The sequence below is a fragment of the Ammodytes marinus genome (assembly GCF_949987685.1).
Source record: "Ammodytes marinus genome assembly, contig: scaffold_71, whole genome shotgun sequence".
NCBI classification, from domain to species: domain Eukaryota; kingdom Metazoa; phylum Chordata; class Actinopteri; order Uranoscopiformes; family Ammodytidae; genus Ammodytes; species Ammodytes marinus.
In genome coordinates this window covers 55,081-77,977 of record NW_027648329.1, presented here as the reverse complement: position 1 = coordinate 77,977, position 22,897 = coordinate 55,081, and the positions used below count along the sequence as shown (strand labels likewise).

Here is a 22,897-nt window from a genome sequence, read left to right as displayed (position 1 = left end):
CACATGAATGCAACAGACATTTGAAAAAGAAATTGAAGAAGGATTCGCGTTGCTCAACAATACGGATGTAATTACGATTACAATCCCAAACCCACGTATTGAGACCTGGGGATTCATTGGCAAGGAGCAATCGCTCCCAGCCAGGATCTTTAGGAGCAGTGTGAGTACAGACCAGCGGTGGAGTGGAGACTATCGTGACTGGGCCTAGTGTGAGTGCGCCCTTAAAGGACTTCTGTCTATTGGAGTTTACTGAACTCAGCAGTGTCTCCAGAAAAAGACAGACGAAGTCCAGCATAGAGCGGCTGAGTGAATGTGGTCTGGACTCTGTGGAGGAGAGTCATGGTTCCAGAGACGCTGTAGAAGGACAGAACACCTGCACTGTGATCCAGGTACACTCCTATTCTGGAGGACCGAGGACCTGTGACGGGAGTACAGCCTTTGTTGTGCCATAAGATATATCCGTTTATGCCACATCTCAACGCCCAAGATTTGTCATTGATTCCAAATCCACTTTCCAACCTTGTTCTCCTGATATTCTTGTATGTGACTGCTACAGAAACTCCTAACCCTCTCATCTCCACCTCCAAGTAACAACGACCTGTCAGACTCTCTGTACTCAGGACCTGAATAGAATCAGTGAATCTGTCTGTGTGTCTAGAATAAGATTGTGGTTCACCCATGGATGCTGCTTTCCTGTTTCCCTCAGATAATAACAGATTGTTGTTTGCCGTATTTGGATCCAGTGTGATTCCACTTGAACATCTTAGGAAGTCACCTCTGGTCTTGGGCTCTGGTTGAGGCAGTGAAACAACCACTTGAGTCGTTATCAGTGAGATGTTTGTCCATGTCTCTCTCAGGACGTCCTGTAGTTTATCACTAATTTCTGACAAAGCCGCTGTCACGTCCTCAAAGTATCTCAGAGGACGGATGTTGATGCTGGATGTAGATTCACTGAGTGGTGGCAGTGAGGTGTAGTCATGTAGAAACTGGTTGTGATCCTCTGTGAGTGACAGCGTCTTCAGCTCAGCGTCTCTCCTCTTCAGCTCAGTGATCTCCTGCTCCAGCTTCTCCTGAAGATCTCTGACTCGACTCACTTCAGTTTTCTGTTTGGATCTGAGCTGCTGCTTCACATCAGAGCTTGTTTTCTGGACGAGACGGATCAGGTGGGAGAAGGTCTTCTCACTGTGCTCCACTGCTTTATCAGCAGAGCCGTTGATAGAATCCAACTCCTGTTGAAGAACCTTGACATCTTTCTCTCCGTCCTGGATTATCTGCTGGATGTTTAGTCGACTGCCCTCCAGCTCTCTCTGCCTCTCAGTCCGTTCTGCTGCAGCTGAGACTGTGTCGTGGCCTTTGTGTTCGTCCATTGAACACAGATAACAGATAGACTGCTGATCAGTGCGGCAGAAAATCTTCATCACCTCATTATGACGAGAGCAGAGGTTCTCCTGGAGATTCTTGGAGGGCTCCACCAGCTTGTGTTTCTTTAAAGGAGCCGCGTCATAGTGAGACTGGAGGTGTTTCTCACAGTAAGAGGCCAGACACACCAGACAGGACTTGAGGGCTTTCAGTTTTCTCCCAGTGCAGACGTCACAGGCCACATCTTCAGGTCCAGCATAGCAGTGATCAGCAGGAGCAGCTTGGAGTCCAGTCTTCTTCAGTTCCTCCACTAAATCTGCTAACATTCTGTTTTTCTCTAACTCAGGCCTGTGGAAAAAGACCTTCCTACACTGAGGGCAGCTGTAGATTTTCCTCTCATCCTGTGTATCCCAGTGGGTTTTAATACAGTCCATACAGTAGTTGTGTCCACAGTTTAGAGCCACCGGATCTTTAAGTGGATCCAGACAGATTGAACAAGAGATGATTTCCCAGTCCAGCTGACTTCCTTGCTGCGCCATTTCACCTCAAAGTGTCAAATAGTTTTTAATTTCTCCGAGCAAATACAGTCTCTGTGCCTCGAATGAAAACAAATCTCCTCTCCCTCAGTTTCTGCCAACTGACTGCAGTGAATGAGGTTTGTCGGTGTATGCACATGACTCAATGTTATTTACGCCCATCCTCATACCTGTAGGAGTAGTGGAGGGGAGGGAACAGATCCACGGCTTGATAGAGTGCAGCTACAAGGAAGAAGGAACAGGTTTTCAAGCTTTACTGCATTCCATAAAGATTAGTTTTTCATGAGAGACAGGGTGTGCTATCTGATATCTACAACATGCAGTAGGAATGTTTCATTGATGTTTATGGAGTGCTAACAAAGACTAAATAAGATTTCTGTAAAGCTAGTATATGACTTGACAGTGTGGCCACAGTGCTGTATTCTGGCAAAACTGCTTGTCTAAATGTTATCTAATATTCTGTAATCTTCTCGGTAATGTGTGTGATTAAAATGTATTGAAACAACAGACAACATGACATGTTTAAGGTTTGTTTGAGTGTTGGATAAAGCCAGAGTTAAAATATTTTTAAAACAAATTAATTTTCTACAACATATTAGTGTCCCAAATGTTTTCAGAACAGTTTCTGGATACAGCCTTTTTTCATTTTATAGATCAAAAAATACTATGTACAGGTTTTTATGTATTAATCCCACAAACGTGATAATTGAGCGTTCCCCTTATTAACATGCCGCCGCTGTATGGGGTTGAAATCTTCCTTAATATGAAAAAGGTCACCAATACAAGACCGCAATGTCATCAGCAGCTGAAATTAAAACTCAACATTTTTAGTAATTTGGTTGTTGTAATTAAAGTTTCAAACTAAAACTCCTAGTTGTTAAGGTGACATAAATCTATTGTTCAGATGAGAACTTAAAGAGCACAACCCATAAGCATTTATTACATCACAAACAGTGTGTCTAAGTAGACCGAACAGCCACAGTGTCTAACACAATCTCAGGCAGAGAATCAAACCCAATACGAACTAGAGATCGTTTTGATATTCTGAATACATTTACACTATGAACAACAAAAATAAAATAAACAATAGTTATAGTAATGTTTACATCAAACTAAATAAAAACTATGTGTGCACATCTTTCTTCTCGTCGGCCATCTTTTTGTTCAAGATTCGTAAAGCTTTGTCAAAGATTTCTCTTGGCCCTGGGTTTGGTGTGTGTGTGTGTGTGTGTGTGTGTGAAATCCCCGTTTGGAGGGCCATCTATCCCTTACCCCTAACCCTCGATGCCAAAAGGGATGGAGACACTCTACCACCACGTGTGAACAACCAGTTTGGAGGGGGGTGCTAAGGGGAAATTAGGATTTTGGCCACAACTCACAACAATCTACCCTGGAAATACAGACTTGCTGCTGTCAAATTTAAATTCACCTGCATACCACTTGCTCCTCATACTACTCTGGGCACGAACCATTGCCATTGGAGCTCATTAACTATGTCGGAAAATTTGGAGCTACCAATCAAATGGTCCTATCCTATATGGGCGGGCGTTAATGGATGACGACAGTGTTGTGCAGTTGAAGTTGTGATATTAAACAACAAAGATGTAACGGCTGGATCAGGAGGACACAGGTGCGGAGACAGTAACAGTTTAAAGAAGATTTATTTTGGAAGTAACCAGCAGGGGGCTAGGACCGAGATCCGGGGGGGAAGCTGGCTGTCATGGGGCTCCAGGGAGAGAGCAACGGGGCAAGTCCAGGGAGCTGAGTGTGAGCAGGCTAGAGCAGGCAGGCAGAGGGGTCCGGGAGGAAGTGCTGGCGGGCGAGGGCTGGAGCTGGTGGCTGGAGTCAGGCCGGGAGAGCTGTGGCAGACAAAACAGGAATTAGCCAGAAAAAATGCAAAAAACGGAGCTGCAAACAGGTTAGCTTAGAGAGAGGACTGACTGTGTGGAAACAGAATCTACAATCTGGCGGTGTCTGGCAGGTAGGGCCGGGTATATGAAGAGCAGTTGATGATGATTGATGGCAGCTGTGAATGCTGGTGATTGACTCCAGCACACCTGACTCCAACCCTGCAATAGACCAGCACATAGACAAGGGTAAAGGGGAAAAAACAACACAAGGCCTAGAGGCCCAAGCAGGATCATAACAAAAGATGGCTGTGGATACGTACTTGTGTTTGAAACAGCTTTAGCCTCGACACTTAACAATTTCTGAAGACGGCACTCAAATCTTTCATTAGCAAGTACGATTCATTTTCTGTTTTGCTGACCGACCACGGCAAAAGTTGAATTTACGAGTTAGACCCGCTGTTTGCTAAACAACTGAACAAAGCTGAATACGTCACCTTTTATTGTTCTTATTGGTTTAAGTGCTATCCAATTGCATGCAGTGGTATTTGAAATGCATGCATAAGTACCGCCCCTTGAGTTGGGAAGGTCTATTGATCGTGGCCAGTCCTTAATCGTTCTATATGTTGGTCTGGATTTCCAGGTTAAGAACAATCGGCTCACAGCAACAAACATGAAAACAAAAGATGTTTTAGAATGAAAACACAAAGTTAAAGCTGGGGTGGAGAATTTGGGGAGAAAATAGCAGTTGGGATAGAGATTTGAATCCAAATACCTCAACCGCTCCACTTGTTCTCTTTGGTCCCTCCCCTATGGTCCCTCCCTGACACGCTCTACACCAACAACGTCGGTGCCAAAGTGAATGGACAGTCCCAACAGCCAATAAGAACAGAGAGTCGGATTATTTTTATTTTTTTCTAGAATCGGAGCCTCGCTCTGATTGGTCAAAGTGTACCGCTCATGTTAATTTTGACCAATCAGAAATCACATACCCCGGCTTTAAACCCTACTGTCCCTTCAATGACTTCTGTCTATCTGAGTTTACAGAACTCAGCAGTGTCTCCTTTAAAAAAAAAAAGAAGTCCATGACCAAGACCAGCATAAACTCCAGCATGTAGCGGCTGAGTGAATGTGGTCTGGACTCTGTGGAGGAGAGTCATGGTTCCAGAGACGCTGTAGAAGGACAGAACACCTGCACTGTGATCCAGGTACACTCCTATTCTGGAGGACAGAGGACCTGAGATGGGAGTTTGGACTTTGTTGTACCAAATGTTATAACCGTTTGTGTCACATTTCAACGCCCATGATTTGTCATTCATTCCAAATTCACTTTCCTCCCCTGTTCTGCTGACGTTCTTGTATGCGACTGCTACAGAAACTCCTAACCCTTTCCACTCCACCTCTAAGTAACAACGACCTGTCAGACTCTCTGCACTCAGGACCTGAGGACGATTAGTGAATCTGTCTGTGTGACTAGAATAAGACTGGGCTTTACCCATGTATGTTACTTTCCTATTCCCATCAGATAATAACAGATGTTTGTGTGCTGTGTTTGGATCCAGTGTGATGTTACGTGAATATCTTAAGAAGTCATCTCTGGTCTTGGGCTCTGCTTGTGGCAGAGGAACAACCACTTCAGTCCGTGAGACGTATTTCAATGTCTCTCTCAGGACGTCCTGTAGTGTATCTCTGACGTCTGACATAGCTGCTGTCACGTCCTCAAAGTATCTCAGAGGACGGATGTTGACGCTGGATGTAGATTCACTGAGTGGTGGCAGTGAGTGGTAGTTGTGTAGAAACTGGTTATGATCCTCTGTGAGTGACAGCGTCTTCAGCTCAGCATCTTTCCTCTTCAGCTCAGCGATCTCCTGCTCCAGCTTCTCCTGAAGATCTCTGACTCGACTCACTTCAGTTTCCTGCTTTGCTCTGAGATGCTGCTTCACATCAGAGCTTGTTTTCTGGATGAGACGGATCAGCTCGGTGAAGGTCTTCTCACTGTGCTCCACTGCTTTATCAGCAGAGCCATTGATAGCCTCCACCTGCTGTTGAAGAACCTTCACATCTTTCCCTACATCCAGAATTATCTGCTGGATGCTTTGTCGACTCATGTCGAGCTTTCTCTGCCTCTCAGTCCGTTCTACTGCAGCTGAGACTGTGTCGTGGTCTTTGTGTTCATCCATTAAACACAGATAACAGATAGACTGCTGATCAGTACGGCAGAAAATCTTTATCACCTCATTGTGACTAGAGCAGAGGTTCTCCTGGAGATTCTTGGAGGGCTCCACCAGCTTGTGTTTCTTTAAAGGAGCCGCTTCATAGTGAGACTGAATATGTTTCTCACAGTAAGAGGCCAGACACACCAGACAGGACTTGAGGGCTTTCAGTTTTCTCCCAGTGCAGACGTCACAGGCCACATCTTCAGGTCCAGCATAGCAGTGATCAGCAGCAGCAGTTTGGAGTCCAGTATTCTTCAGTTTCTCCACTAAATCTGCTAACGTGGAGTTTTTCTCTAACTCAGGCCTGTGGAAAAAGACCTTCCAACACTGAGGGCAGCTGTAGATGTGTTTCTCATCCTCTCCATCCCAGTGGGTTTTAATACAGTCCATACAGTAGTTGTGTCCACAGTTTAGAGCCACCGGATCTTTAAGTGGATCCCGACAGATTGAACAAGAGATGATTTCCCAGTCCAGCTGACTTCCTTGCTGCGCCATTTCACCTCAAACTGTTGAGTAGTTTTTAATTTCTCAGAGCAAAAACAGTCTCTGTGCCTCGAATGAAAACAAATCTCCTCTCCTTCGGTTTCTGCCAACTGACTGCAGTGAATGAGGTTTGTCGGTGTATGCACATGTCTCAATGTTGTTCACGCCCATCCTCATACCTGTAGGAGTAGCGGAGGGGAGGGAACAGATCCACGGCTTGATAGAGTGCAGCTACAAGGAAGAAGGAACAGGTTTTCAAGCTTTACTGCATTCCATAAAGATTTGTTTTTCATGAGAGACAATGTGTGTTATCTGACGTCTACAATATGCAGTAGGAATGTTTCAGCAAAGTTGATGCAGCGCTAACAAAGACTAAAAAAGATTTGTGTAAAGCTAGTATATGACTGGACCGTGTGGCCACAGTTCTGTAATCTGGCAAAACATGCTTGTCTAAATGTTATCTAATATTCTGTACTGGTCCCGGTAAAATTTGGTATTAAAGGGATCTAAAACAACAGACAACATGCCAGAGTTAAAATCTTTTAAAACATTCTTTATTTTTACAACATATTAGAGTCCAACATCTTTACAGAACAGTTTTTAGACACAGCCTTTTTTTCATTTTATAAATCAAAACATTCTATGTACAGGATTTAATGTAATAATCCCACAAACGTGATAATTGAGAGTTCCCCTTATTAACTGTTGTAATTAAAGTTTTAAAGAAAAATTCCTAGTTGTTAGTTGTAATGTAATCGCTCGCTATCATGTCTGTCCCAGCTGGCTACTATAGGCTATTTAGCCTAGCTGCTAGCTGCTATGTCTCCTCTCGTATGATCAAAGTAACTTCCCCAACAACCAACACAACTGGGTGAGCTTAGCGAATACAGGTCCTTCTCATATAATTAGCATATTGTGATAAAGTTGATTATCTTCCATAATGTAATGATAATAATTGAACTTTCATATATTTTACATTCATTGCACACCAACTGAAATATTTCAGGTCTTTTGTTGTTTTAATACTGATGATTTTGGCATACAGCCCATGAAAACCCCAAATTCCTATCTCAAAAAATTAGCATATCATGAAAAGGTACTCTAAACGAGCTCTTAACCTAATCATCTGAATCAACTAATTAACTCTAAACACCTGCAAAAGATTCCTGAGGCTTTTAAAAACTCCCAGCCTGGTTCATTACTCAAAACCGCAATCATGGGTAAGACTGCCGACCTGACTGCTGTCCAGAAGGCCATCATTGACACCCTCAAGCAAGAGTGTAAGACACAGAAAGAAATTTCTGAGCGAATAGGCTGTTCCCAGAGTGCTGTATCAAGGCACCTCAGTGGGAAGTCTGTGGGAAGGAAAAAGTGTGGCAGAAAACGCTGCACAACCAGAAGAGGTGACCGGACCCTGAGGAGGATTGTGGAGAAGGGCCGATTCCAGACCTTGGGGGACCTGCGGAAGCAGTAGACTGAGTCTGGAGTAGAAACATCCAGAGCCACCGTGCACAGGCGTGTGCAGGAAATGGGCTACAGGTGCCGCATTCCCCAGGTCAAGCCACTTTTGAACCAGAAACAGCGGCAGAAGCACCTGACCTGGGCTACAGAGAAGCAGCACTGGACTGTTGCTCAGTGGTCCAAAGTACTTTTTCCGGATGAAAGCAAATTTTGCATGTCATTCGGAAATCAAGGTGCCAGAGTCTGGAGGAAGACTGTGGAGAAGGAAATGCCAAAATGCCTGAAGTCTAGTGTCAAGTACCCACAGTCAGTGATGGTCTGGGGTGCCATGTCAGCTGCTGGTGTTGGTCCACTGTGTTTTATCAAAGGCAGGGTCAATGCAGCTAGCTATCAGGAGATTTTGGAGCACTTCATGCTTCCATCTGCTGAAAAGCTTTATGGAGATGAAGATTTCATTTTTCAACAAGACCTGGCACCTGCTCACAGTGCCAAAACCACTGGTAAATGGTTTACTGACCATGGTATTACTGTGCTCAACTGGCCTGCCAACTCTCCTGACCTGAACCCCATAGAGAATCTGTGGGATATTGTGAAGAGGAAGTTGAGAGACACCAGACCCAACACTGTGGATGAGCTTAAGGCCGCTATCGAAGCATCCTGGGCCTCCATAACACCTCAGCAGTGCCACAGGCTGATTGCCTCCATGCCACGCCGCATTGAAGCAGTCATTTCTGCGAAAGGATTCCCGACCAAGTATTGAGTGCATAACTGAACATAATTATTTGAAGGTTGACTTTTTTGTATTAAAAACACTTTTCTTTTATTGATCGGATGAAATATGCTAATTTTTTGAGATAGGGATTTTTGGTTTTTCTTTACTTTTTTGCCAAAATCATCAATATTAAAACAATAAAAGGCTTGAACTACTTCAGTTGTGTGTAATGAATCTAAAATATATGAAAGTCTAATGTTTATCAGTACATTACAGAAAATATTGAACTTTATCACAATATGCTAATTATATGAGAAGGACCTGTATATGGAGAAAAAAAATTGGGTCTGTGATGCAAATCAAATGAAAGAGAGCCAAAGAAGGCTGCACGCGGCGAGACAAAATACACAATATGTCCCGGAGAGTTGGGGAGAATCATGGGGAGAATAATCAACAGAATTAAGCCGACAGACGGCCGGCCACTGATTGGCCAGAGACTACCGTCTGGCCAATCAGCGGCCGGCCGTCTGCCGACGTCACCTTTTAGCATCGGCTCAGCTCGCTTGGACCCTAGAGCGAGGCGATACTAAAAAAGCAGCCGCTAGCAGGTACCAGGTACCATGAAATTGCGGTGGAAACGCCAAAAATGCGAGTTGAGTCGAGTCGAGTTGAGCTGATACCATGCGGTGGAAAAGTGCCATTAGTAGACCAACCGGACACAGTGTCTATTACTGTCACAGGCAGAGAATCAAACCCAATAGATACTAGATACTTTTTGATATTCTTGATACATGAACACTATAAACGACAAAACTAAGATAAACAATGGTTATAGTAATGTTTACATCAAACTAAATAAAAACTATTTGTGCCCATCTTTCTTCCCGTCCACCATCTTTATGTTGAAGATTCGTAAAGCTTTGTCAAAGATTTCTCTTGGCCCTTGGTTGGGAGTGTGGGTGTGTGAAATCCCCATTTGTAGGGCATGCATGCTTTGGGAAGGTCTATTGATCGTGGCCAGACCCTAAATCGTTCTAGATGTTGGTCTGGATTTCAAGGTCAAGAACAATCGGCTCAGAGCAACAAACATGAAGAAAAAAGATGTTTAAGGTTGAAAACACAAAGTTAAACCCAATGTACCTTCAATGATTTCTGTCTATTTGAGTTTACAGAACTCCACAGTGTCTCCAGAATAATAAAGATAAACTCCAGCATAGAGTGGCTGAGTGAATGTGGTCTGGACTCTGTTGAGGAGAGTCATGGTTTCAGAGATGCTGTAGAAGGACAAGACACCTGCACTGTGATCCAGGTACACTCCTAATCTGGAGGACCGAGGACCTGAGACAGGAGTATGGACTCTGTTGTGCCAAAAGGAATAACCGAATGTGCCAAATTTCAACGCCCAGGATTTGTCATTGATTCCAAATTCACTTTCCTCCCCTGTTCTGCTGATGTTCTTGTATGCGACTGCTACTTCAATTCCCATCCCTCTCATCTCCACCTCCCAGTAACAACAGCTTGTCAGACTCTCTGTACTCAGGACCTGAGGACGATTAGTAAATCTGTCTGTGTGACTAGAATAAGGCTTTGCTTTACCCATGTATGTAACTTTCCTGTTCCCCTCAGATAATAACAGCTTTTGGTTTACTGTGTTTGGATCCAGTGTGATTTCACGTGCACATCTTCGGAAGTCCTCTCTGGTCTTGGGCTCTGGTTGTGGCAGAGGAACAACCACTTCAGTCCCTGTCCGTGAGACGTATCTCAATGTCTCTCTCAGGACGTCCTGTAGTGTATCTCTGGCTTCTGACACAGCCGCTGTCACGTCCTCAAAGTATCTCAGAGGACGGATGTTGATGCTGGATGAGTGTGTAGATTCACTGGGTGCTGACAGTGAGCGGTAGTTGTGTAGAAACTGGTTGTGATCCTCTGTGAGTGACAGCGTCTTCAGCTCAGCGTCTCTCCTCTTCAGCTCAGCGATCTCCTGCTCCAGCTTCTCCTGAAGATCTCTGACTCGACTCACTTCAGTTTCCTGCTTTGCTCTGAGCTGCTGCTTCACATCAGAGCTTCTCTTCTGGATGAGACGCATCAGCTCGGTGAAGGTCTTCTCACTGTGCTCCACTGCTTTATCAGCAGAGCCATTGATAGCCTCCACCTCCTGTTGAAGAACCTTCACATCTTTCTCTCCATCCTGGATTCCCTGCTGGATGTTTTGTCGACTCACGTCGAGCTCTCTCTGCCTCTCAGTCCGTTCTGCTGCAGCTGACACTGTGTTGTGGCCTTTGTGTTCATCCATTAAACACAGATAACAGATAGACTGCTGATCAGTACGGCAGAAAATCTTCATCACCTCATCATGACGAGAGCAGAGGTTCTCCTGGAGATTCTCAGAGGGCTCCACCAGCTTGTGTTTCTTAAATACAGGTCCTTCATAATGAGGCTGGAGGTGTTTCTCACAATAAGAGGCCAGACACACCAGACAGGACTTGAGGGCTTTCAGTTTTCTCCCAGTGCAGATGTCACAGGCCACATCTTCAGGTCCAGCATAGCAGTGATCAGCAGGAGCAGCTTGGAGTCCAGTCTTCTTCAGTTCCTCCACTAAATCTGCTAACGTGGTGTTTTTCACCAACATAGGCCTCGGGACAAAGACCTTCCTACACTGAGGGCAGCTGTAGATGTGTTTCTCATCCTCTCCATCCCAGTGGGTTTTGATACAGTCCATACAGTAGTTGTGTCCACAGTTTAGAGCCACCGGATCTTTAAGTGGATCCAAACAGATTGAACAAGAGATGATTTCCCGGTCCAGCTGAACTCCTTGCTGCGCCATTTCACCTTCAAGTGTCAAATAGTTTTTAATTTCTCCGAGCAAAAACAGTCTCTGTGCCTCGAATGAAAACAAATCTCCTCTCCCTCAGTTTCTGCCAACTGACTGCAGTGAATGAGGATCATCAGTTTATGAACATGACTCAATGTTGTTCACGCCCATCCTCATACCTGTATGTGTGTGGAGGGGAGGGAACAGATCCACGGCTTGATAGAGTGCAGCTACAAGGAAGAAGGAACTTGTTTTCAGACTTTACTGCATTCCATAAAGATTTGTTTTTCATGAGAGACGGGGTGTGTTTTCTGTTGTGTGTCTTCAATATGCAGAAGGAATGTTTCATTTAAGTTAATGCAGTGCTAACAAAGACTAAACAAGAACTGAGTAAAGCTAGTATATGAGTGGACCGTGTGTGGCCACAGTGCTGTATTGTAGCAAAACTGCTAGACTAAATGTTATCTAATCTTCTGTACTGGTCCCGGTAATCATTGTTATTAAAGTGCACTGAAACAACAGACCACATGACATGTTTGAATTGTGTTTGAGTGTTGGATAAGACCAGAGTTAGAATCTTTTTTTTTTATTACAGTTTCTTCTAGTTATGAGAAACACTAACTGCATGTAGATGGTGCCGCTTTGACACATCCTCACTGATGAAGTTAAGTTAGGTGAAGTTACTTTATTAGGCAATGGCTACATTGAAATGTGTCTTTCCTCATCTCCCCCCTCAAGTTACCACACTTCAGAGGGGGTCAGAGAGCAGGGTCAGCCATAGTACAGCGCCCCTGGAGCAGTTTGGGGTTAAGTGTCTTGCTCAAGGACACAATGGTAGAGATGGAGGGCACCGTAGACATAATACTAGCCACTACTAGTATTACAACTAACACCCTTCTATCCAGTGCCGGGGATCGAACCAGCGACCTCATGGTTACTCGGAGGAACCAGAGACCTCATTGTTACTTGGAGGAACCATAGACCTCATGGTTACTGGGAGGAAGAACCAGAGACCTCATGGTTACTGGGAGGAACCAGAGACCTCATGGTTACTGGGAGGAGGAACCAGCGAACTCATGGTTACTGGGAGGAGGAACCAGAGACCTCATGGTTACTAGTTGGCCACCTTTCCTCCAGGACATCCTACCACCCCAACCCGCGGTCATTGGGTGTTTCGGATCTTAGATCATCAGACACCCTCAACTAGGCGACCAGTCCCAAGCGGCGCGCCACACAATGGATCACCCCTCTTGATCCACAAACGCCTCAATGCTTATCTTTGCAGATTCACAAAAGTCCATGGTGACTTTCCCCTCCTGCAACAGTCTAATACCGTCTGAGTGCTCTGTGTAGGGACTGGCCAGCACACCTCAATAGGCTCACAACGGCCCCTTCACCCATCCACCCATTTAAGATTTTTTTGGATTGGATGTTGTTGGTGTGATCTTGGATGTGGTAAACTGCAGATGAATTGCCCTTCTTGGGATCAATAAAGTTGTCCCATCTAATCTAATCTAATCTAATCTAATTTTGTCTACAGGTTTCCAGTAGCTCTAGGTAGTTGGCCTTCTTGCGTACTTGGGCCTCATCTCTCCGGTCTTCCCTGGGATCGGTAAGCTCCAACAGCACGGCTTTCTTAGAGATATCAGATGTAAACACCATTTCGGCCTGGGTGTCATCCTTGCAATATGCTCTGGAAACCTAAGCTGCCTCTCTAGGTCCACTTTCAGGTGCAAATTGTATCTAGCAGCCCAGTTGGGACCTTTCACTCTCTTGCTGGGTTTTCTCCACTGCTCTGACAAATGCGATGCTGTGTCTAGCTTGGGGTTGATTTTTGCTCTTCTGGATTTCGAAGCAGATGGGGTCTTTTCTTTTCTTTTACCTTTATTTATCCAGGAAAGGCTCATTGAGATAAAAAAAAAACTCTTTTTCAAAGGAGTCCTGGAAAGCTACTGCCTTCAGCACTTGGTCATGGCTCCTTCTGTGCCTGGCAAGAGGTCCCCTGGAATACATCCTGAACTTCTGCCCCAAAGCCCTGGATAGGTTTCTGCAAGACCCCAGTAATGCACGATGGACTTCCAAAGCTCTGCCCGGGTGATCTTCCGGGATGATGCATGGTCCGAATTGGTCCAAGCTCCAACCTGACATCCTGCACTTTTAATGGCATTGTGTCTGAATTGTGCTATCTAAATACATTTGCCTTGCCTCGCCTGACGTGTGGCCACTGTCCTTCTGCAGCGTTGCTCCTCCACCTCTGCCTAAATCTCTACATGGGTCAGCTGACATATCTCTCTCGCTTGTGCTTTGTCGTAGTGAGTTCTTGTGTGGCTACCGAACCCAGCTCATTCAACGGCCACAGAGCCTACCAAAACACCATGCCTCTCTCAGGCTTTATCCAACACTCAAACACAGCTTAAGCATGTCATGTGGTCTGCTGTTTCAGTACACTTTACGGACGCACATTTAGTCAAGCAGTTTTTTCCACAATACGGCACAGTGGCCACACACTTTACTAGCTTTACACAACTCTGTTTTAGCCTTTGTTAGTACTCCATCAAGATTACTAAAACCTTGCTACTGAATGTTGTAGACGTCAGATAACACACCCCGTCTCTCATGAAACACAAATCTTAATGGAATGCAGTAAAGCCAGAAAACAAGTTCCTTCTTCCTTGTAGCTGCACTCTATCAAGCCGTGGATCTGTTCCCTCCGCTCCACACACGTACAGGTATGAGGATGGGCGTAAACAACATTGAGTCATATTCATAAACTGATGAAACTCATTCACTGCAGTCAGTTGGCAGAAACTGAGGGAGAGGAGATTTGTTTTCATTCGAGGCACAGAGACTGTATTTGCTCGGAGAAATTAAAAACTACTTGACACTTGGATGTAAAATGGCTCAGCAAGGAGTTCAGCTGGACCGGGAAACATTCTCTTGTTCAATCTGTTTGGATCCACTTAAAGATCCGGTGGCTCTTAACTGTGGACACAACTACTGCATGGACTGTATCAAAACCCACTGGGATACAGAGGACGAGAGGAAAATCTACAGCTGCCCTCAGTGTAGGAAGGTCTTTGTACGAAGGCCTGAGTTGGTGAAAAACACCATGTTAGCAGATTTAGTGGAGGAACTGAAGAAGACTGGACTCCAAGCTGCTCCTGCTGATCACTGCTATGCTGGACCTGGAGATGTGGCCTGTGACGTCTGCACTGGGAGAACACTGAAAGCCCTCAAGTCCTGTCTGGTGTGTCTGGCTTCTTACTGTGAGAAACACCTCCAGCCTCACTATGACGCGGCTCCTTTAAAGAAACACAAGCTGGTGGAGCCCTCCAAGAATCTCCAGGAGAACCTCTGCTCTCGTCATAATGAGGCAATGAAGATTTTCTGCCGTACTGATCAGCAGTTTATCTGTTATCTGTGTTCAATGGACGAACACAAAGGCCACGACACAGTCTCAGCGGAAGCAGAACGGACTGAGAGGCAGAGAGAGCTGGAGGGCAGTCGACAAAACATCCAGCAGAGATTCCAGGACGGAGAAAAAGATGTGAAGGTTCTCCAACAGGAGGTGGAGGCTATCAATGGCTCTGCTGATAAAGCAGTGGAGCACAGTGAGAAGACCTTCACCGAGCTGATCCGTCTCATCCAGAAAAGAGGCTCTGATGTGAAGCAGCAGCTCAGAGCAAAGCAGGAAACTGAAGTGAGTCGAGTCAGAGATCTTCAGGAGAAGCTGGAGCAGGAGATCGCTGAGCTGAAGAGGAAAGACGCTGAGCTGAAGATGCTGTCACTCACAGAGGATCACAACCAGTTTCTACACAACTACACACCACTGCCACCACTCAGTGGATCTACATCCAGCATCAACATCCGTCCTCTGAGATACTTTGAGGACGTGACAGCGGCTGTGTCAGAAGTCAGAGAGAAACTACAGGACGTCCTGAGAGAGACATTGAGAAACGTCTCACGGACAGACACTGAAGTGGTTGTTCCACTGGCAGTGGACTTCCTAAGATATTCACGTGAAATCACACTGGATCCAAACACAGCACACAAGGATCTGTTATTATCTGAGGGGAACAGGAAAGCAGCACGCATGGGTAAAGCACAGTCTTATTCTAGACACACAGACAGATTCTCTAATCGTCCTCAGGTCCTGGGTGCAGAGAGTCTGACAGGTCGTTGTTACTTAGAGGTTGAGTGGAGAGGGTTAGGAGCTTTTGTAGCAGTCGCATACAAGAACGTCAGCAGAACAGGGGAGGAAAGTGAATTTGGAATCAATGACAAATCTTGGGCGTTGAGATGTGACACAAACGGTTATACCTTTTGGCACAACAAAGTCCAAACTCCCGTCTCAGGTCCTCAGTCCCCCAGAATAGGAGTGTACCTGGATCACAGTGCAGGTGCTCTGTCCTTCTACAGTGTCTCTGGAACCATGACTCTCCTCCACAGAGTCCAGACCACATTCACTCAGCCGCTACATGCTGGACTTCAGTTTTACTTTGGATCCACTGCTGAGTTCATTAAACTCAAATAGACAGAAGTCATTGAAGGGACAGTGGGTTTAACTTTGTGTTTTCACCCTCAAACATATTTTTTCTTCATGTTTGTTGCTGTGAGCCGATTGTTCCCAACCTGGAAATCCAGACCTGCATCTAGAATGATTTAGGGTCTGGCGATGAGCAATAGACCATCCCAACTCAAGGGGCGGCACCTACGCATGGATTTTAAAATACCACTTTACGCGATTGCATAGCACTTGGGCCGACTACGACCAATCAGAGCAATAAACAAGGTGACATATTCAGCCCTGTTTGTTTAGCGACCAGCGGGTCTAACTCGTAAATTCATCTTTTGCCGTGGTCGGAAGAGGACAGACAGACAACCAATGAGCGAAGCGAAGGGAAAATAGAGAGTGAATAGGCATGAGAGTAGAAACAGTTCTATCCTGCTGGGCGATGAATCAATGCTGATGTGAGGCACTAGCAACAGGGGAGAATCCGTTCCTTGGATGGCTGATCCCGCACAAAGACCCCGAGTCAGAGTCGAGGGTGACGTGGAGAAAGCTTAGAGAAAGACACTCCTGGTAGAGTGTCTCCATTCCCTCGGGCATCGAGGGTTAGGGGTAAGGGATAGATGGCCCTCCAAACGGGGATTTCACACACCCACACTCCAAACCAAGGGGCCAAGAGAAATCTTTGACATAGCTTTATGAATCTTCAACAAAAAAGATGGCGGACAGGGAAGAAAGATGGGCACACACGTTTTTATTTAGTTTGATGTAAACATTACTATAACCATTGTTTATCCTTGTTTTGTCATTTATAGTGTAAATGTATTCAGAATATCAAAACGATCTCTAGTTCGTATTGGGTTTGATTCTCTGCCTGAGATCGTGTTAGACACTGTGGCTGGTTGGTCTACTTACACACGCGGTTTTGTGATGTAATACATGCTTTTGGGTTGTGTTCTTTAAGTTCTCATCTGAACAACATTTCTGTGACACAAACAACTAGGAAATTTAGTTTGAAACTTTAATTATAACATGGAACTTATTAAAAATGTTGGGTTTTAATCGGGCTGCTGATGACATAGCGGTCTTATAGTGGTGACCTTTTTCATATTCAGGAAGATTTCAACCCCAAACAGCGGTGGCCTGTTAATAAGGGGAACGCTCAATTATCATGTTTGTGGGATCATTACATAAAAAACCTGTTCATAGTATTTTTGGATCTATAAAATTAAAAATGGCTGTATCCAGAAACTGTTTTGTAATGTTGTAAAATAAAGAATGTTTTAAAAGATGTCATGTTGTCTGTTGTTTCAGTGCACTTTAATAACAAACATTACAGGGAACAGTACATAGTATTAGACAAACATTTAGTCTAGCTGTTGCCACAATACAGCACAGTGACAAGTCATATACTAGCGTTACACAACTCTTATTTAGTCTTTGTTAGCACTCCATCAACTTTGCTGAAACATTCCTACTGCATGTTGTAGACGTCAGATAACACACCCCGTCTCTCGTGAAAAACAAATCTTAATGGAATGCAGTAAAGTCTGAAAACCTGTTCCTTCTTCCTTGTAGCTGCACTCTATCAAGCCGTGGATCTGTTCCCTCCCCTCCACACATGTACAGGTATGAGGATGGGCGTAACCAACATTGAGTCATGTGCATACACTGACAAACCTCATTCACTGCAGTCAGTTGGCAGAAACTGAAGGAGAGGAGATTTGTTTTCATTCGAGTCACAGAGACTGTTTTTGAAAAACTACTTGACAGTTGGATGTAAAATGGCTCAGCAAGGAGTTCAGCTAGACCGGGAAACATTCTCTTGTTCAATCTGTTTGGATCCACTTAAAGATCCGGTGGCTCTTAACTGTGGACACAACTACTGTATGGACTGTATTAAAACCCACTGGGATACAGAGGATGAGAAGAAAATCTACAGCTGCCCTCAGTGTAGGAAAGTCTTTGCTCCGAGGCCTGTGCTGCTGAAAAACACCATGTTAGCAGATTTAGTGGAGGAACTGAAGAAGACTGGACTCCAAGCTGCTCCTGCTGATCACTGCTATGCTGGACCTGAAGATGTGGCCTGTGACGTCTGCACTGGGAGAAAACTGAAAGCCCTCAAGTCCTGTCTGGTGTGTCTGGCCTCTTACTGTGAGAAACACCTCCAGCCTCATTATGAGTTACCTGTATTTAAGAAACACAAGCTGGTGGAGCCCTCCAAGAAGCTCCAGGAGAACCTCTGCTCTCGTCATGATGAGGTGATAAAGATTTTCTGCCGTACTGATCAGCAGTTTATCTGTTATCTGTGTTTAATGGACGAACACAAAGGCCACGACACAGTGTCAGCTGCAGCAGAACGGACTGAGAGGCAGGGAGAGCTGGACGTTACTCGAATAAACATCTCACTGATAGAGATGGCACCTGTTGTAACACTGCAACAACCAGAGCCCAAGACCAGAGCTGACTTCTTAAGATATTCACGTAACATCACACTGGATCCAAACACAGTAAACAGAGATTTGTCATTATCTGAGGGGAACAGGAAAGCAACATTCATGGATGAACTACAGCGGTATTCTAGACACACAGACAGATTCACTGTTTATCCTCAGGTCCTGAGTGCAGAGAGTCTGACAGGCTGTTGTTACTGGGAGGTTTACTGGGGATGGAAAGGAGTTTATGTAGCAGTCGCATACAAGAATATCAGCAGGAAAAGTAGATTTGGAATCAATGACAAATCTTGGGCCTTCAAATGTGGCACAAACGGTAATTCCTTTTGGCACAACAAACGCAAAACTCCCGTCAAAGGTCATAAGCCTGACAGAATAGGAGTGTACCTGGATCACAGTGCAGGTGTTCTGTCCTTCTACAGCGTCTCTGGAACCATGACTCTCCTCCACAGAGTCCAGACCACATTCACTCAGCCGCTCTATGCTGGAGTTTACCTGTATCCTGAAGGCACTGCTCAGTTCAGCAACCAGCGGGTCTAACTCGTTGATTCAGCTTTTGCCGTGGTCGGTCGGCAAAACAGAAAATCCATCTTTTCTTGCTAATGAGAGATTTGAGTGCCATCTTCCAAATTGTTAAGTGTCGAGGGTAAAGCTGTTTCAAACACAAATACATATCCACAGCCATCTTTGTTGTTTACTAGCCTATCACAACTTCAACTGCACAGCAATGTTATCATCCATTTAAGCCCGCCCATATCAGATAGGACAATTTGATTGGCCACTCCAAATTTTCCGACATAGTTAATGAGCTCCAATGGTTCGTGCCCAGAGTAGTATGAGGAGCAAATTTAAATTTGACAGCGGCAAGTCTGGATTTCCAGGGTAGATAGATTGTTGTGAGTTGTGGCCAAGATCCTAATTCCCCCCTTAGCACCCCCCTCCAAGAGAAATCTCTCACAAAGCTTAACGAATCTTCAACAAAAAGATGGCGGACATGAAAAAATATGGAAATAGTTTCTATTTAGTTTGATGTAAACATTACAATAACCATTGTTTATCTTTGTTTTGTTGTTTATCGTTTGAATGTATCAAGAAGATCAAAAAGATCTCTAGTATCTATTGGGTTCGAATCTCTGCCTGAGACAGTAGTAGACACTGTGGCCGTTCGGTCTATTTAGACACAATCTGTTGTGATATAATACATGGTTACACATTGTGCTCATTAATTTCTGATCTGAACAACAGATTTCTGTTACACAAACAACTAGGACATTTAGTTTGAAACTGTAATTATAACATCGAACTTATTCAAAATGTTGGGTTTTAATCGTGCTGCTGATGACATAGCGGTCTTGTATTGGTGACCTTTTTCATATCGGGGAAGATTTTAACCCCATATAGCCGCATCCTGTAAATAAGGGGAACTCTCAATTATCACGTTTGTAGGATTATTACATAAAAACCTGTTCATAGTATTTTTTGATCTATAAAATGAAAAATGGATGTATCCAAAAACTGTTCTGTAAAAATTTGGGACACTAATATATTGTACAAATAAATTTAAAAAAAAAAGATTTTAACTCTGGCTTTATCCAACACTCAAACAAACCTTAAACATGTCATGTTGTCTGTTGTTACAGTGCACTTTAATAACAATGATTACCAGGAACAGTACAGAATATTACAGACGAACATTTAGATCAGCAGTTTTGCCACAATACAGCACTGTGGCCATAAACAGTCCAGTCATATACCAGCTTTACACAACTCTTCTTTAGTCTTTGTAAGCACTCCATCAACTTTGCTGAAACCTTGCTACTGCATATTGAAGACGACACACAACCGATAACACACCCCGTCTCTCATTGAAAACTAATCTTAATGGAATGCAGCAACGCCTGAAAACCTGTTCCCTCTCCCTCCTGTTCTAAACCGCAGAGAGCTGCACCCTACCAGACTATTGTTCTGTTCCCTCCCCTCCACTACTCCTACAGGTGTGAGGATGGGCGTAACCAACATTGAGTCATGTTCATAAACTGACGATCCTCATTCACTGCAGTCAGTTGGCAGAAACTGAGGGAGAGGAGATTTGTTTTCATTCGAGGCACAGAGACTGTTTTTGAAAAACTACTTGACAGTTGGATGTAAAATGGCACAACAAGGAGTTCAGCTGGACCGGGAAACATTCTCTTGTTCAATCTGTCTGGAACTTCTAAATGATCCGGTGGCTCTTAACTGTGGACACAACTACTGTATGGACTGTATCAAAACTCACTGGGATGGAGAGGATCATAAACACATCTACAGCTGCCCTCAGTGTAGGAAGGTCTTTGCTCCGAGGCCTGTGTTGGTGAAAAACACCATGTTAGCAGATTTAGTGGAGGAACTGAAGAAGACTGGACTCCAAGCTGCTCCTGCTGATCACTGCTATGCTGGACCTGAAGATGTGGCCTGTGACGTCTGCACTGGGAGAAAACTGAAAGCCCTCAAGTCCTGTCTGGTGTGTCTGGCTTCGTACTGTGAGAAACATCTCCAGTCTCATTATGATGCGGCTCCTTTAAAGAAACACAAGCTGGTGGAGCCCTCCAAGAAGCTCCAGGAGAACCTCTGCTCTCGTCATAATGAGGTGATGAAGATTTTCTGCCGTACTGATCAGCTGAGTATCTGTTATCTGTGTTCAATGGACGAACACAAAGGCCACAACACAGTGTCAGCTGCAGCAGAACGGACTGAGAGGCAGAGAGAGCTCGACGTGAGTCGACAGAAAATCCAGAAGAGAATTCTGAATGTAGGGAAAGACGTGAAGGTTCTTCAACAGGAGGTGAAAGCTATCAATGGCTCTGCTGATAAAGCAGTGGAGCACAGTGAGAAGACCTTCTCCCAGCTGATCCGTCTTATCCAGAAAACAAGCTCTGATGTGAAGCAGCAGCTCAGATCCAAACAGAAAACTGAAGTGAGTCGAGTCAGAGATCTTCAGGAGAAGCTGGAGCAGGAGATCGCTGAGCTGAAGAGGAGAGACGCTGAGCTGAAGACGCTGTCACTCACAGAGGATCACAACCAGTTTCTACACGACTACCGCTCACTGCCAGCACTCAGTGAATCTACATCCAGCATCAACATCCGTCCTCTGAGATACTTTGAGGACGTGACAGCAGCTGTGTCAGAAGTCAGAGAGAAGCTACAGGACGTCCTGAGAGAGACATTGAGATATGGCTCACGGACTGAAGTGGTTGTTCCACTGGCACAACTACCAGAGCCCAAGACCAGAGCTGACTTCCTAAGATATTCACGTGACATCACACTGGATCCAAACACAGCACACAGAAATGTGTTATTATCTGAGGGGAACAGGAAAGCAACATACTTGGGTGAACCACAGTCTTATTCTAGACACACAGACAGATTCACTGATTATCGTCAGGTCCTGAGTGCAGAGAGTCTGACAGGTTGTGGTTACTGGGAGGTGGAGAGGAGCGGGTTAGTAGTTGATGTAGCAGTCGCATACAAGAATATCAGCAGAAGAGGGAAGGAAAGTAGATTTGGAATCAATGACAAATCTTGGGTGTTGAAATGTGACACAAACGGTTATGACTTTTGGCACAACAATGTCAGTACTCCCGTCTCAGGTCCTCAGTCCTCCAGAATAGGAGTGTACCTAGATCACAGTGCAGGTGTTCTGTCCTTCTACTGCGTCTCTGGAACCATGACTCTCCTCCACAGAGTCCAGACCACATTCACACAGCCGCTCCATGCTGGAGTTCATGTCTCTTATTATGAAGACACTGCTGAGTTCTGTAAACTCAAATAGACAGAAGTCCTTTAAAGGTGCAGTGAGGTTTAACTTTGTGTTTTCACCCTTAAACATCTTTTGTCTTCATGTTTGTTGCTTGGAGCCGATTGTTCTTAACCTGGAAATCCAGACCAACATCTAGAACGATTTAGGGTCTGGATATGAGCAACAGACCTTCCCAACTCAAGGGGCGGCACCTTTGCATGCATTTTAAAATACCACTGCACGCGATTGGATAGCACCACGACCGACTACGACCAATCAGAGCAATGAACAAGGTGACGTATTCAGCCCTGTTTGTTTAGCAACCAGCGGGGCAAACTTCTTGATTCAGCTTTTGCCGTGGTCGGTCGGCAAAACAGAAAATCCATCTTTTCTTGCTAATGAGAGATTTGAGTGCCATCTTCCAAATTGTTAAGTGTCGAGGCTAAAGCTGTTTCAAACACAAATACATATCCACAGACATCTTTGTTGTTTACTATCACAACTTCAACTGCACAACACTGTTATCGTCCATTTAAGCCCGCCCATATCAGATAATATCATTTGATTGGTCGCTCCAAATTTTACGGCATAGTTAATGAGCTCCAATGGTTCGTGCCCAGAGTAGTATGAGGAGCAAATTTAAATTTGACAGCGGCAAGTCTGGATTTCCAGGGTAGATAGATTGTTGTGAGTTGTGGCCAAAATCCTAATTCCCCCCTTAGCACCCCCCTCC

General features: G+C 44.7%; 4 protein-coding genes across 4 annotated transcripts; 2 read left to right on the top strand and 2 right to left on the bottom strand.

The window, feature by feature from the left end:
- Window positions 1-236: 236 nt before the first annotated feature.
- On the bottom strand, window positions 237-1,898 carry LOC307270737 (tripartite motif-containing protein 16-like; the record flags this gene model as incomplete). Its single annotated transcript, XM_080054620.1, has 1 exon — window positions 237-1,898. One exon carries the CDS (start codon window positions 1,896-1,898, stop codon window positions 237-239), a length of 1,662 nt encoding a protein of 553 aa, XP_079910746.1.
- Window positions 1,899-3,740: 1,842 nt separating this feature from the next.
- On the bottom strand, window positions 3,741-11,438 carry LOC307270736 (uncharacterized protein; the record flags this gene model as incomplete). The annotated part of the gene is made up of 5 exons (XM_080054619.1): window positions 3,741-3,754; window positions 3,953-3,964; window positions 4,839-6,444; window positions 6,553-6,620; window positions 9,785-11,438. The coding sequence occupies 5 exons, from the start codon at window positions 11,436-11,438 to the stop codon at window positions 3,741-3,743; spliced, it is 3,354 nt and encodes a 1,117-aa protein (XP_079910745.1).
- A 2,884-nt stretch (window positions 11,439-14,322) lies between these two features.
- Window positions 14,323-15,960, top strand: LOC307270734 (tripartite motif-containing protein 16-like; the record flags this gene model as incomplete). Its single annotated transcript, XM_080054618.1, has 1 exon — window positions 14,323-15,960. The coding sequence occupies one exon, from the start codon at window positions 14,323-14,325 to the stop codon at window positions 15,958-15,960; it is 1,638 nt and encodes a 545-aa protein (XP_079910744.1).
- A 1,760-nt stretch (window positions 15,961-17,720) lies between these two features.
- On the top strand, window positions 17,721-22,197 carry LOC307270733 (tripartite motif-containing protein 16-like; the record flags this gene model as incomplete). Its single annotated transcript, XM_080054617.1, has 3 exons — window positions 17,721-18,422; window positions 20,328-20,397; window positions 20,528-22,197. 3 exons carry the CDS (start codon window positions 17,721-17,723, stop codon window positions 22,195-22,197), a joined length of 2,442 nt encoding a protein of 813 aa, XP_079910743.1.
- Window positions 22,198-22,897: the final 700 nt, after the last annotated feature.